Here is a 16,856-nt window from a genome sequence, read left to right on the forward strand (position 1 = left end):
GCTGGATTTTTCACTCGGGGCGATAAGGTTCAGACTGTCACGTTGGAGAGTATCGTATCCGCTTATGATGAATCATCTGATTCAGTCCCATGGAGATGGCACTACCCAACCTGGTCATGGTGGCAGTTGGTCCAACTAACGTCTTCCGTACTTGGTGTTGTCGGCCAAATGCTTGTCATGCTGGTTATTTGGCAACGCCGGGCCATGAACCGTTCTGCTGATACCCTAATCGGAGCTCTAGCGGTTGCGGACTTCTTGACCTCTATTCTGATTTTGCCATTGCCGGTGGCAGTTAGTGTGCCATCCACACTCCTTGGAGAAATTTATTGCAGATTTATATTCAATGGTTTTTTCATGTGGTTGGCAGTCGGAGCCTCCATCCATACCCTTGCTTTGATATCAGTAGAGCGTTTAATAGCCGTCATGTATCCCATTCTTTTCAACCGTTACTCCAGCAGAGAGAAGGCATCTGTTGCTGCTGCAGTTGTATGGCTGGAGTTGATGGTTGTGACTCTTAACCTAATTTTGACTTGCAGCGTAGAGGGCGTCAGTCATACCTGTGTGTTATCCTTTCCACCGTCACTTGGTAAGTTCTTAGGCGTTAAAACGTTCCTTGCGTATTTTTTAATCCCTGCTATGGTAATGCTTCTAGCCCAGGCGGTGACTGCGGTCATTCTTCACCGAAAATCGAAACAGTTCAACGAAGGCAAAGCCCTTCAGAACAGGTCTAAGAGCCTCTTGACTGCTAGAAAACGGGTCGTCCAGATGCTATTCGTGGTCGTCCTGATTTTCATCGTATGCTGGGGTCCAATCAATGTTGCTTACTTTCTCTTCAACTTTGGGTTTATCAGCAGGAGCTTTGCCTTCGGCAGCATAAATCGCATTCTTACATTGCTTGCCTTCTACAACTCTTGTCTGAATCCAATCGTGTATACGGTTCGGCATCCAGAGTTCCGACAAGCTATCCGTGGTTTGTTTTCGGGCTCAAAAGTTCAAGGAGGGGCGTTATTTGAGTACAAAACTGAGCGAAAGGTTCCGTCGACAGGACAAAAGGTCGCTTGAGATTTATGACAGAACAAAAGGGCGTCGCGACCATATTTACAACATACACGTAGAGCAATCAAAATAAAAGTATCTTCATAAAACATGTAAAAGGTTCTGTTCTAGACATAGTGTAGAATGTAAACATCTTCAAGAAATAAAGTATTCTGTGAAATGTTAAATTTTTTAGTAGGAGTTTTTGCAATTTTATTCTGAAATCAATGAAAATGTTCACATGATAACCAAGATATAAATGAATACATTTAAAACGTGACAATCATAGAGATAAATAATACAGACAAAGATAATTACATTATACACAAAGCGTGTGTTATAATTATATACATGTAGTACGTTGAGTAAAATATGGTTTATTTCCAATTCGTCTAATGCCAAGTCGTCCGATTGCCGACTCATCAACTATCATTTGGTCTACCATCAGTTCGTCTACTCACCACATTGTCTACTTCCATTTAGTCTAATGCCATTCCGTCTAATAACCAGTTGGTCCGATACCTATTTGGTCCATATACCATTTTGTCCAATTGGACTAAGTGTTAAAAGTGAATGAAAATGAAGTGGATATTGGACCAACCGGTTATGAGACGAAATGGTCATAGACGAAATGGCGATTAGACGAAGTGATGACTGTACCAAATGGTTAATGGACCAAATGATTGTTAGACGAAATGTTGATGGACAGAATGGCATTAGACTAAATAAACGTAGACCATGTCGTGAGTGGACGAGTTGGCAGTAGACGAATTGGCAATTTACCTAAAATACAGGGGCAAGCTATTATAAGAAAGAAAATTCTGGAAGCAACAACAGCAGTCAGGAAAATTCGGGAATTACAGATTTTAATATCTACAAAACAAACTTGGATATGTTCATCGCAACATGTGATTTATCAGCACTCTGCACCAGTTGGAATTAACCTGAATTCGGATAGCTGTGCCCTTTAAAGTATCGTAGATTAGTGGTTCAGTGACAAAAGTACACCTAACACGTCCATGTATCATTTTCAGAATATTTTATTTGAGATTTTATTTTTAAAAATAAATGATACTCTTATGTTTACAATAACCTACAAAGGTGAAACCAGTCATTCCACTTTTTTCAGTAACAAATGTGATATTAAACCAGTGCGAATTCGATCAAAATACATTTTATGTGAATTAAAATTAATCAGTGTGTGCGAGTAAAATGATGAAATTTTAAAGATTATAGTAAGGTCGACGTAGCAATCTTTAAATATATCTAGTCTTATTATAAAGCGCTTTCTATAGTCAATATAAAAAAATCAGGCTCCAAAATAATTTAAATTATAATCAATAACGCTCTCTCTATAAAGCTGAATGTCAAAATTCGGATTTATAAATTGAATAAAAAATATTTCAAAATCTATATCAATATTGTAAATAGTTTGCATTCAAATTTATGTTGTAGGACGCCATTTCAGTGAATAGAATGCAAGGTTAAAGAATACATTTACAAATTAGATATCATGACCTTTACTTTAAATTTAATTGAATCAAATTTAAAGTAAAGTTTCAAGTGAGCCTTTTGTTATGATGTATTTTAAGGGGATTTATAATTACACGGGATTTATAATTACAATCAACGAAGGCTTTTATAAATCAATTCAATGTTCACTAATATTAGATTCTTAGAAAATAAAGTGCAGATTAGATGACTCGAAAGTATACATTTCTTTTGTATATTTGTTATCATTATTATTTATTTATTTGTTTGTTTGGCGCCAACAGTGCCTGGGAGTATAAAGGCGAACCGTATCACTGCGATGCACATGTCTCTAATACCGATATAACTAATTAGAGTCGAAATTATTGTAAATGCGAAGGTATCTATAGCACAATATATTGACTGCTTGGTTGTGTAATATTAAATTCTACGACTCGTTCAATTGAATTATGTTTCGCTTGCGCCCATTATTTTCCCTATACAAAAATACTATTCCAGTGGAAAGAAATGTGACGATACACACCATATAGTTATATATCAAAGCCTATATTAAACCTACCTCTAGTTTGGGTGTATTCCTCACAAGTGAATGCCACCAACCATGTTAATTTCTAGATTATATGAATATGCGTGTCTTAAAACGGTTGCCTTGTGAAAGATATAAAAATGAAAATGCGTTTTCCCCATTATCTATGTCCTGTCCAAACACACACACCCTGTTTGATTATTGTGATAATTGTATGTAAGCTTATGATTGTTTTTTTTATTCAATTCATTTCGAGCCAGTGAATGATTCATACAATATAGATGAACTCTAATCGTAAGCTTTAAAAAATGTGTGTTATTATCTAGGCTTCATAAGGAGCTTTATAGCAAGTAGAACAAATAATGTCCCACCCAAATACAAAATAATCAAATAAATGAAATGTATTGTCAATAAAAAATGATGAAGAAAGTAAATAATAGATACAAAATAATAAATATGAAATACACCGATTGTGGTGCTTGCAGCTTTTTCAGGAATTATTTCCTGCCATTCACCTTACCTGGGTTGAGAACAGCATATCGTGCATAAATTTCAGGCTGAAGGAAATTACGCCATGGTTTGGATTCGAACCCACGCCCCTCTGATAAAAAGTCCAGAGACTACTCCACTGGGCCACAACGCTCCTCAGCAGTGCCGTTGTGAGAATAAAGAAAGGAATTACTCCCGCTGATCCTTTTTTATACATCTGCTGGTTCGAGGACCTCTTTGTACAGCTATTAATATTTCCCGTACATTTGATTTGTATATACCAGTGTTATAGTAATTATGTGAAAAGAAATAATGCAGAAATCCACTATTTGATGTAATGGATGATTAAATGTATATGTGCGTGAATATCATAAAAATGTTTTTATCTTCTTTCATTATTTCATATAATGTATTGCTTTACACTGTAACGTAAACATCGGAAGTTTCCAAGAGGAAAACCTGAAAATGTTATTCACTAGCATCATTACATGATTTCCAAGGGCGTAGACTGGGGAGTGCACGTGCACCCTCCCGCTGAGGCAGAGTAGCTCCGACACTGGCAAGCAAAACGAAATTTGTAACACTTCTGCTTTCAGCAGCAGATTTTCCAAACTCTAGTCCCACCTCCCCAAGATGTGCCCCCCCTCCATACCACTTTAGTTCCTCCTCCCCATGCTTAAACCAGCCTACGCCCTTGATCACTAATAAGAGGCTGTTCTCACTACGTTCCTAAAACTAGTTTACTGGAAACTATACACAACAAAAAAAGTAAGTCCCCCCTTAAACAAACATCAATAATTTCCGAACCAATGCGAGTTTTTATAATATTTTTACATGAGCGTGTAGGTAATTTTATAGGCTACCCTCTGAGTAAATGTTATGGACGTATTTTACGTCATGCTTCAGTGAGCACCGTCAGAAGGCAAAAATGTAACTTTTCAAAAGTCACAAGCCAAATATCATGACTTTGATTCCATTTTTATTGGAAATAATTCCACATTTTCATCATGAAAAATAGTCAGGCTTGTAAAAGGTACTTTCTAAAAGACGATACAACTTTTCTGGCTAAATTCCACGGTTGAATGAACACAAGTCCAAATTTGCTATAATTGGATTTTTTACACATTTCTATCAATAAAATGATAGAATATGATGACAGTTATTTTTGGGAAGAGTATCTTCAACAATATTCATTGTTTCACGGTTCAATGAACATTTATTGAAAACAAAAGATACGATTTTCAAATATCATAGGCAAGTATTGTTTCATTTTGGTAACTGAAGATGATCTTTTCTCAATTTTTTCGTTATGTTCATGACCAATTAACATGCTTCAATGATTCAAAGGCGTTTAATTAAACATTCACGCTTGAATGAACATGTGGAATGTGATAAGCTCTTTTTTACGTTATTGGAAAAAATGCAATTTGTAACTATGGATATCTATCACAAACCTCCTTGCATGGTTCATTTGATTTGATTTTTATGAAAATCCCGATGTTTAATGCATCAGTGAGCACACAATATTCGAAAATTATGCAAATGAGAAGAAAGTTCAAGGCCCTGGCCCCACTCTGTGCCGTATCAAATGGTTATTTTGGTGTGCGCACATTTTGGATAGTGTTACACTGAAGCCATGTGCGAAGTTTCATGAAATAACTGTTGGCAGAAGTAACAAAAACCGTCCATGAAACAAACCCTCATTTCATATTTGTTAAAATGTTGACTTCCTCTCTCATAGACTTGTGTTCATTATGGGTGCATATGTTTAAGAATAAGTAACCCCCTATTCAATGTGGTGGAACTTTTTTTCAAGGCTGTCTTTAGCAATGTCATTTGGCAATTATGTTTATCAACCTATGGGCAGAATTCTGTGCAAAAATAAAATTGATTTGTTTATTTATGGATGAGTGAGCACTCATCAAAGTGGGAAATTGGGTATTTTCAATGTCACAGACCCATTTTAAATGGTAATAAAGTGAATATTGGGGGCAAATTCGGTTTCAAATGTGACTTTAAATGCTGTTGTTTTTATCATCCATCATTTTTATCACCACACACTTTCCGAAGTTTTAAAATTTTCATGGTTGAGCGAGCACATTCGAAAACCTAGGAATGAATACTCTTTATACTGCATAAATGTATTTTTTCTTACAAATTATCATGATCAGTTTAATTTATGGACAAATCAGTGGTGGATCCAGAATTTTAAAATGGGGGAGGGGCCTATAATCGTGGGAGCCACCAACATTTTCAAATTTTAACATGATCTAACAAATTGTAGAGTATACTACCATAAACCCCTTTGATGATACGTCACTATACAGGGGCAGCGGAACGGTTTTCAAAGTGGGGGGGGGGGGGGGGCTGACCATGCAAAAAATCACAATCGTATGGTCATTTTTACATTTTTGTACATGCTTTTGGAAAAAAGTGGGGGGGCTGAGCCCCCGCGGCCCCTGCATTATTGTGCTCACTCAACCATGAACATACGATATCAAAATTGTGTGTGGAGTGGCTAAATGGTGGATAGTAAAACAGCATTAACACCATAAATTTCACCTAAAAACAACTTTTGCCCAGCTTTGTATTTGCACAATCTCAAAAACGACTCTTGTGACTTTCAAAAATTGTCATTTTTAATTCAATCTTTAATTACTCATGCATGACTCAACTGATCAATCTCATTTTCCCCCAGAGGTTGCTTAATGAGTGTAGAAAATCACCTACGAAATATCATATCTCAAAATAATTCCGTTCAAAAGTTACAGCAATTTGATTTAGGGGGGACTTACTTTTTTGTTGTGTATAGTTTAGTGGAAACTAGTTTAACGCGTAGTGAGAACGGTCAAAGCGGTCTTGGAAGCGATCTTCCAAACCAGTTTGGAAAACCACCTCGCGATGTAGATTTCAAGATCGCTTTGCCTCGTTAAAGTGGTTTTAGCGTAAGTGAGGACACAACCGTTCTTCGGGAAGCGATCTTCGCACATTTTGAGCGCGCTACTCCACACGACAGGTGTAGAATGCCTATGCTGCGGTTTCGAATTTCGCGCGAAACGTGTCACCCCACTGAGAGCGTTTCTATAGCAACAAGAGCGCTTTACGTGAAGTGATTTTGAAAACCACTTTCGTGTGATCAAGTGAGAACGCTAGCAAAGCGATCTTCCAAAGTGGTTTCCTGAATCGGTTTTCAGTAAACTAGTTTTAGAAAGCGTAATGAGAACGGCCTCTAAGTAACGTATTTATTATTTTCTCTCTATAAATGACACACGATCTGTCAATCACATTTGCGATTAAGTTAACATAAGTCATCAATAATTTCGGTTTCATTTTTGTTCTTTCCTCCTCTCTCTCTCTCTCTCTCTCTCTTTATGCTCTGTATCATGCGCTAATATACCCAAATATAAATTAATAAAAAAAAACAATCATCTCTCAGACTCTCTAAAAAACCCCATAAGAATAGAAAGTTGAGACCTTTATTTATCAACCGACCAACCACGGTCAGAACAATATACTCTACTTAATTTCTAGACAGAAGAAGGTGTCCAGTAATGTAATTAGTCAAAGGCAATTTCAATACTGCGAAGGGACCTTAACAGTCACTTTATTTGAATCTATTGCAGCGGACCATTCACACTTACCACTCTAAAATAGCTTAGTTTTTCTTTACAAACAAAATATATGATGTGTTATCCTCATTGTCAAAACATTATGGTTGAAATTGATTTTGTATTGCTGTTCTCGCAGATTATACGAAAGTCTCACTACTTAGTGAATTAATGCAATAGAATGATAATAAACCAAATAGGGAAATAACCTTGTACACTCTCCTCGGAGAAGTCTATATACGTACTTCTTTATTATTTTACCCCTCTAACTTCCTTTTATTTCTTCCATGTTTTTCATATGGTTATAATGATCACTATAAAGAAATAGTGTCATCCGTTGTCACGGAGCATGGTTTGAAGACCCCGTTCTAATGACCGTCCTAAAAATAGTTTACAGGAAACTATAGCTTAACGTGTAATGAGAACGGTCGAAGTGGTCTTGGAAGCGATCTCCCAAACCAGGTTCGGATAACCACCTCGCGATGTAGTTTTTAAGATGGTCTTGCCTCGCTAAACTGGTTTTAGCGGAAGTGAGGACACAAACAACCGTTCTTCGGGACGTGATCTTCGCACATTTTGAGTGTGCTTCTACACACACTGTGTGTTCGAGCGAAACATGTCAGCCCATTGAGAGCATTCCTGTATTAAAATCAAGAACGCTTCACCTGAAGTGGGTTTTGAAAACCAATTTTTGATGATCATATGGGAACGCAAGCAAAGCGATCATCCATATTGGTTTCCTTAAAGGGGAATCCAGCCTTGGCCATAAAATGTTGTGTTGGGAAGAAGAAAAATAAATCAAACAGAATGGTGAAAGTTTGAAAGAAATCGGACAAGCAATAAGAAAGTTATAGCTGCTTTAAAATTGAGATCACTAATACTATGTATATTTCAAATTGGCAACTGAGTAAGTAAATTATGACAAGGGGCAAGGACAACTTTCCCATAGGCCATGTACTTTATTATCAGGGATTTGTGGTTTTCTCCGAAGTACCCATTCCCTGGGGCAGTAATCTAAATATAACCCAGGTAGTATATTGTTTTATGTCCTCATGAAAGAAAAATATAATTTGAAATAAAACTTTTGGGAAAAATGACATTTTAGCCATATGTATTGGAGTACATGGAAGAGTAGTCCTTGCCTTACATCACTATGACATCCATATGCGGCCAATTTGAAATCTCCGTGGGTATAGTGATTACCAATATTTACAACTTTTAAAAATTCATAACTTTCTTGTTGTTTGTCCATTATTGTTCAAACTTTCGCCTATCAACTTGTCTGATTTATCTTTTCCTTATAAAAACAAGTTTTTATTTGGGTTGGATTCTCCTTTAACCGGTTTCTACTAAACTAGTTTTAAGAAGACAACAACTGGTTTGTTCACTTTATTATTTGATATTCGTCATATTAAACAGAAGGATCTGCAGACTACAGAGCTTGAAAGGAAAAAAAATGATTATTTCACAACCTAATTACGAATATACATGTAGGCCTAACTGACAAGCTACTTATCACTGTTAAGCATGTAATATCATATTCATCTGGTATATCTATGATATTTCTTACTCATGCATGAGTGTATAAAATGATTTGAAGAAAATGTACCAAAACGTAATTTGGTGAACGTGTCGTACGTCCAAACTAACCCACGAGACCTGAAAGTTTCATATCTGGGGCCCGACTTACAAAGAGTTACGATTGATCCAATCAATCGTAACTCTATGGAAATCCATCAGTGTCATATATTCTTCTACAGGAAATTTGCACAATGTACTTTATAAACAAATTAAGAGAAGCACACTGCCAATTATTATTAAAACAAAGCATGAATATACATCATATCTGGACAATATCTTGAACAAACATGCATAATACATGATGATGTTGCTGGCCGTTCATAGTTGCGATTGATCGGATCATTGCAACTCTTTGTTAGACTAGGACCTGGACCAAGTTACACGTGAGTTTCTATTATGGTAACACTGCCATCCCTTTGCTATCCCGTGATAATAGTTGCTACGCTTATTGATATTTAGATTTATTTCCATTCAACAAAGTAATACAATCGAAGTAGCATTTCAAGTACATGTTTAAAATAGCACATACAGTTCAATGAAATTTCATAACAAATATTGAAGATCAATTAACTGAACTTGTCAAGAAAAGCAGAGCTTGTGTAACAGGCAAGTCCCTAAACTTAGTTTAAGTACTTACGAATTATAAAATATGAAAAATATTGACTCCTAGGCAAAGCAGTGCAACAATTTTTTTATTGACGAACCAAACGCTAGTTTTTATTGACGAACCAAACCCTAGTTTCTTCGTCATCTATCGATACCTCGGTCACATTTGCTCTACGGCGGCCGTACGGCGAGTCGGAAACAGCCGTTTTATTCATTTTTATTCAAACCACATTATATGTAGCTATTACAAAAATAAAACGGCTGTTTTCGACTCGACGCACGGCCGCCGTTGGGCAAATGTAACCGAGGTATAAGAAATTGTTATATCACACAATTTTTGATCATTTGGCTCCGATGAAGTGACTCCACTTGCCCTCAAAATGAAAGAAAGCTGCCATTCAAAATTATCATGTTTTAACCAATTCGAATATGGGGCTCAAATGAAAGCTCCAATGATACCAATTTTGATTCTGAACAAACTATTATCTTTATACAAAGATCGTTTTCGACTTCCTCAATCTCGTCCAACTGGTCTTATCTTCAGCTCAAAGCTTTTCAACCGTATCATCGTTCCATTTGTCCACCATTCCCCGATAGTTCCGTTTTCCGTCCGTCTCATGTTGAAGCTGACATGGCCGCAATCTGGATACAATCCATGGTGCCACCCGGCCCCTTTTAGTCGGGCACAGGAACTATTACTCCCCGGTAACTGGTCATCATCTCTATCTATCGTGCTGAAGGAATACCCATCGTGCAGCCCAAAGGCACCACCTGTTAATGACAGGGACAAACATGACAGAATACGTCGGAAGGATGAAGGGCAAGAAATTTGTAAATTAGAGGTGATGATGCAGTTATGGGAATGAGCTTATTACTTGGCTGTATCCAATTTTGCATGATAATCATGAAGGATCAATGAATATCCTTTAAACATGTTAAAATGGGACCATTTTAGAAACCAAAGCTTTGCGTTTCACTGTAAAAAGAATCGAAGTACACGGGTACCTGACAACTTTTGCAATTAAGAATAAAGCAATGTTTCCCAGAGCTACCCCCCCCCTTTCGAAACTTGGTGAGGCCGAAAAAATTATCCGCCGGTAATCGAATCCGGTCCCTAGCTTAGCTCGCCACTTGATCACAGAGATGTGTTAGTGGCGAGGGTAATCCCGATCCAATTAGTTGACAGAAGGGGGGGGGGGGGGTCCGCCAGGCCCATTTCCTTATTTGTCTTCGTAATTTGAAGATTTCTGGCTTAATTAGGCTATTCCTCAGTGTAAAATGATATAGTATGACGTTGAAAAACCTTGTGTTAATAAGAACTAATTACTATACAGAAAGAGAAAAAAGGCATTGTAGGAAAAATCCATTATAATGATACGTAGGGGAAAATAAATACTGGAAAAAATATGTTGATGTAATTCATTTAATTGGTAAAGCGCTATTGCAACAATAATTGTCATTGATAATGAGAAAAACCTAAACTTGCCGGCATCACCACCATCATATCGCAAAACATGGAGCCGGTAGCCACTACCCTCGTCTCCGACTCGGAACCTCTGATACTTCGAGTGCGAGGTTGTCCCGTTCTCGTGCACCATCTCTATGCGAAGACGATAGTTTATCAGACTCGTAAGTTCGTGGATGAGTTCGTTGCCGAGCCAGAACTCCGTTGAAAAGTTGCCGAAGCCGTCCTTATAATCATTCCATGGTCTTTCAAAGTTTACGCTCCCATCATAGCGTCTTTGTATCACCTGGATAGAATAGATAATTATTTAATTTTCAATTGTTACTAAATATGCTTTTGCTATTATGGATATCAACTGTAAAATAAAAGCAAATACACATCATGTTGATGTGTTCTCAAAATCTTCAGGTTTACATGAAAATAATCTGACTTCAATTGATCTAAAAGTTAAAATGCTTTAGTGTTTCTTTTAAAGTTTTATTTCACCACACCGTGCTACACGATTTAGTCTGATTATTGGGTGTTAAACATGGTGTTTGGCAGAAAATACAAGTAAATCAATCTGAAAGACAAAAGGTATATACTCTTGATAACTCGGAATTCGATGGAAGTGCTATGAAATCATGTTTCCGAAGAATGGTGAAATGCACAGGTAAATATTGTCTTCTTTTTTTTGCTAGGAAATAGCACTTACATAATTCACATCTCATGCTGTCATAAAATCCAAGCTTAGAAAATGAATAACCCACTTATTTTTTGCCGACTTAAATCAATTCTTAATGAATGAGTTCAGGGTATTTTTTTTTAGTTACGTGTTTATGATTTAATAAAAACTAACTTCGCGTCACTGTGAACTCTTCCTTCAAATTGGCAGTTCTCCCTAATAACTTTTAAATAAAAGTAAAAAGAAGGAAAAAATATTGCTGAAGTATCGGTAACAAATTCACCGAAGGTAATTTTCACTCCACCAATTCCATTTTTCAATGGAACAGAGGGGGTTATGAAATGATATTTCTGATGATATATCCCCTGCACAAATGAAATCAATTTCAATATTTCAAGAAAATTCTACATTTTTGAATGTATACCACTGACACGGCATATATGGATGGATGACACAAAATTTTCTCCGGCGGCAAATGCTCCAGGCTTTATTTCGTTTAATATAACGGGTTAGGACTAGAGTTGCATATGTATATGGCTTCATGAAACTTAAGAGGGAGCTGCTCATCTGTGACGTCATAAAATGTTGATTTTTTTTTAATCATAGCTCCATGTTATTCTTTGATTGATTTTTATCAAACCTTTAATAATATTTATCTTTTTCTGCTTTCATCAAAACCAGCTTTTTGTCAGGATGAGCTTCCTTTTCGAAGAAAATAAATACAATACTATACCAGCCATCCAAATGGAAAATAGTGACCATTGGTGCAGTATACACTGTATGGTCCTTTATAAACACCGTTGGATGTTATAAAGCAGATCTGATAGATACCATTCTCACGGTGGCCTGCATCATACGCAGATTGGCAATCAGAATAGCATGCTAGGAACGAAACGAAGATGGTAATTATTATGATGTTATATAATACAAGTTTTTATCAAAAAAATTGTGATATCTTATAAATAGCTGGTCTTGAAAAAAAAAAGACTTTTGAGATCATTATTAAATAAGAGAATAGATTAGCCTGTATTTGTATTTGTGTAGAAAAAATTGAAGCCGTAGAAGAAAGTACTTGTTTTGTTACTTAGCGAGTTGTCATTCAAGTAAGCCTATACTGCCATCCTTCTATAGAACGATAATATCTTCCCCAAATTTTGCATGAACGTGCAACATACATAGGGTACAACAACTCAAATTTGACTGAGGTGTCACTTGCTTCCTTTTGCCAAAGTTGGGCAGTATACTGGCCTACACTCTATAATATGGGTAATAAACCGGGTCCGGTTTGAGTAGTTTGGAATTAGAGGAGGTGCTATCAAGTCTGTTGGTTTGATTCTGCTTTAAACAATTATTTTATAAAAACTAAAATGTAGGATTAAGAATGCCGTGTTTACACAGTCACTCGGCTAGGGGGTTCGAAACGCGAGCCGTGCTCAACACAGCAATGTGATCACGTTTATAAATACTCTAACAAAGAAGGCGAGTTTGACATGGCTCGTGGGTTGAAACCTACGGCTTTGGCGGATCAAAAATGCCGCGTTCGACACCGGTCGCAGATCCCACTGATCGCGTTTACACAGCAAAAAAATGGCTGTGTTGAGCACGGCCTGCGTGTCGAACCCCCAAGCCGAGTAACTGTGTGAACACGGTTAAGTAACCTGACTGCATGAAATTAGAAATAGATGTATTCACCAGAGGAGTCCACTGGAGAGTTGCATTGATAACCGATCATGGTTTCCACACAGGTCGCACCATTTGGACAAGGACTACTGAGACAATCTGCAGGATTAATTTGGTAGTTATGAAACTAATAATAATGATAATAATAATAATGATAATAATAATAGTAATAGTAATTCATGAAATAATTATGTGTTCCATTTGTATAGCGCAGCTACTATGTATAATTGCGTTACTCTACTGCGCTTGATAATCATGATAATTTGTATCATCTTATTACCCCGGCTGTAGCTGAGCATTCAAGGAGTAAATCTTACCGTGTACCAATCCATAGTAAATCTTATCATTTGTGTATGATGAATTTATCGTTACTATTTTAACGGAGTGCCCTAATCGGCTAAATCACGAAAGAAAATTTCGTTCAGACAGAATGTTGAATGTTGATAACACCCCCCCCCCAAAAGGCTTCAAACGGGTTGTAATAAACCAATTCAATCATGCACTGCCAAGATAATTAGTGTACATGCGTCTTAAGTATTTAGGTCTTCCTTCGATATCATTGTTTAGTGGCAAAATGAGTAATACGATACAATCCACTATTATTATTGTTTGGAAGAATGAAATACGTTCGCCCAAGACTAAATCTAAACACACAGCACATATTTCATTCTTCCAAACAATAATAATAGTGAAAGTAATAATTATGATGATAATGATGATAAAGTAATAACAATAACAATGCAAAACATTTATATGGCGCTTATCACATGAGTTTCTAGGCACGCAGCTGTTTTCTAATCATGATTAATACTGGAAACAAAGTGAAATAGGAATAATAACACGTAAGTCATTAAAAATGGAATTAAAAAACAACTGATAATAATAGTAGTAGCTGGTGGTGAATCTAATTAATCGATACACAATTAGAATTCATCTTTTTTTAAAGGTCTGTTCTGAATAGGGTCTTGATTTTCCATTTTTTTATATGTAGACTCCCCCATCCCTCTCTCTCCAGCTCTCCTTACATTCTTCTGTCAACTCGGAAGGGTATTGTACATACCTGGCAAAGAACAGATCAACATTGTCGTTTCTTCATGTTTTCTATAGAATGGACTTTTCATCATTCCAATTGGGATCAGCATCTTCGGGACTAAACCAATGAAGTCATTACTGGGTGATATAACATAACTACATGATACATAGGAAAGACATGGCCCTCCGATGTTTTCTTGTCCTGTATGTGAATGTACACAAAGTTTAATTCAAAGGGATTTTTAAGACATTATGAAATTATTAACAGCTAAAATGACCCTTCCTCCAGTAAAGACATTATAGGATAGTGTAAAGTTGTCCATAATAGAAAACAAAAAAATTGCTTTCAACGATTTAAAGTGTATGTTTGGCCGGAATTGCCGGATAATCGTAATTTGTATATGATAATACAGAATGTGTATCGCTGATACAGTTTATCAATGCTATCAGTTATTCATAGACACCTGAATGATAACGGAAGCCAGAGGTGCACCCCCAATGGTTGTTGAATATGGCGTTTGGGTAGTTCTAATAAAAGGTCCCGTATGAGCGAGCAGAGCGAACGAAAAGTTTGTAATTTTCCAATTCAAATATATGATTTTGTGATTTAAGCAAACACCCAAAAGATGTGTCAAATAGAACAAACCCGATTTAGAGAGGTTGGACCTTTGGATGATCTAGATCTGGATATAGATTTTAAAATAATAATCATAAGATAACTCACCTTTTATACATACAAGCGCTGATATAAGTAGAAAAGTGTAAAGTGCTAGCATTTGATGATCAAGATATATAAAAGAGAAATGCATGGATATGATCAATCTAAGTTGTATTTCAATATTAAAAATTGCCACAACAAAAAAGTCGACTTGTATCGCAAAGCTATAGTGACAAGCTGACAATCTAAGATGATACAATTTTTTTTTCAGATAACTTACCGAAGAAAGCATTCTTCCCCCTCGTATAAATATCAGGAAACGCTGGTACATTTTCAGCACTTGGAGATTTATGAAATACAGTATCTCGTTTTCCTAATGATGTTGTGTATATTGCTGCTGATGAACTGTCGGGTTTTTGTCAGCTTCTCTTCCTTTAATTTGCTTTCTTCTTCTCTTATTCGTTTTGTTTGTCCGCCTTTTTGCCTTCTTCTGTTTTAGATTGTTGCCCCTTGGATGGATTTTCGATTTTCAGATCCCTTTCCCTCACCTTTCTACCTTCTCGTGTTTCCTTTTCATTGTTTGCCTAGATATCTTTCTTCTTCCGGTTCTCCTTTTCTTCTTCTTCTAGTTTTCGTACCTCTCCTTTAGCAGTTCTCCTCCTCCCCCTCTTACCCCTTCTTTTTCCACACTGCAAAAACTCTGGTGTTGATTTAACACCAGCCCGGAGTCTATATATTTCCAAACCAGATATGTGTTAAACAACAGCAGTTTCGTTTTGGTCTAACACCAGATAGGTGTTTATACAACACCAATTAGTATTAAAACAGCATCGGTTTAATTCCAAACTGGTGTTGTTTCAATACTTCTCTGGTGTGGACATAGAGATTCCGGGCTGGTGTTTTTGCAGTGCACTTGGCCTCTTCCTTCTTCTACTCTTTCTCATCCTCCTCCTCCTTCTTCTTCTCCTTCTTCTCCTCCTCCTTCTCCTTCTCATTTCCAGTATATTCTTCTACTAAATGTTTTTCGTGGCCCGATTTCCCCGAGTAATATCCTTTCCCTTCTATGTCCTTTGTCATGGAGACAACCAATCACCTTCAAGAAAACCACCGAATCGTTGAATGTCACAAGCTGGTTGAGGATATTGATGAGTGAAAATGTTTGAATTATGAAAACATCTGTTAACACGCTTAGAAACCAGTTTAGCTCGTGTTAAGCGCTCTTGGGAACAGATAACAATCAGTAGAGTTAATGACGCACGGTAGCTAAGTCAGTAGAGCGAGGTGTCGTATACAGCTGACCCGGGTTCGATTCCCACTTGGTGCGCTAGTGCCCTTTGATAAGGCATTTGAATCATCATTACCAGGTCCCTCGGAGAGTACCTTAAACCATCGGTTCTCAGGTTGATTTCTTAAAAGCATTCGTGACGTCTTAGCAATCAGGTAAAGAAATCTGTACCATTTAACGTGCTAACTAGTGATAGGTCCAACAAGTTAGCCGCATCTATATTGGACCACGGAACTAATGAACCCGGGTAAACTATCATCAAACAAAACGCCACAAATGACCAAAGGGTACTCGTTATCGAATCACCTTTGATCGAATTATTGTTTTGTAGACAATCATGGTGGCCTTCTAGCGGACAATAGGGCGGTCAAATTACTAAATGGATCAACGCAATTTATTAATTCAAAGTAATTACGAAAACAACTATGTCATAATGCATTGAAAAATTAAGACACGTCCTTCGTTTGTTATCCTTTATTTTTACACGCTTCCCCTTTTGCTCTACCTTTTTATTTGTGGACATAATGGCAATAATACAAAACAATGGTGCTAGCCGTTGCGACCTTCGTGCTAAGTGAGAGTTTTCCCTCCATGACGCACAACGTAATCAAGAACATATAAAATGTATTATCAAATACCCTTCAAGACAATGAACAACCAATAAGTCTTTGTCGACAATTGGTGAATCAAAGCAGCAGTTTGGCGCTGGACTCTAAACCGACATATTTGCAAATTC

General features: G+C 36.8%; 1 protein-coding gene and 1 long non-coding RNA gene across 2 annotated transcripts; one reads left to right on the plus strand and one right to left on the minus strand.

Moving 5' to 3' along the window:
* Nucleotides 1–642: 642 nt before the first annotated feature.
* Nucleotides 643–1,062, plus strand: LOC129263378 (cholecystokinin receptor-like). Its single transcript, XM_054901290.2, has one exon. The coding sequence runs from the start codon at nt 643–645 to the stop codon at nt 1,060–1,062; it is 420 nt and encodes a 139-aa protein (XP_054757265.2).
* Nucleotides 1,063–10,848: 9,786 nt separating this feature from the next.
* LOC129263374 (uncharacterized) lies at nt 10,849–13,215 on the minus strand. Its single transcript, XR_010293838.1, has 3 exons — nt 13,158–13,215; nt 12,199–12,347; nt 10,849–11,087 (listed from the first exon to the last, which is right to left on the minus strand). It is a non-coding gene; the product is annotated as an uncharacterized LOC129263374 (long non-coding RNA).
* Nucleotides 13,216–16,856: the final 3,641 nt, after the last annotated feature.

Source organism: Lytechinus pictus, chromosome 6 (genome assembly GCF_037042905.1).
Source record: "Lytechinus pictus isolate F3 Inbred chromosome 6, Lp3.0, whole genome shotgun sequence".
Classification (NCBI taxonomy): domain Eukaryota; kingdom Metazoa; phylum Echinodermata; class Echinoidea; order Temnopleuroida; family Toxopneustidae; genus Lytechinus; species Lytechinus pictus.

Excerpts from the sequence above, each read along its gene's own strand:
- LOC129263378 (XM_054901290.2), top strand. The coding sequence starts at position 643 with ATGCTTCTAGCCCAGGCGGTGACTGCGGTCATTCTTCACCGAAAATCG.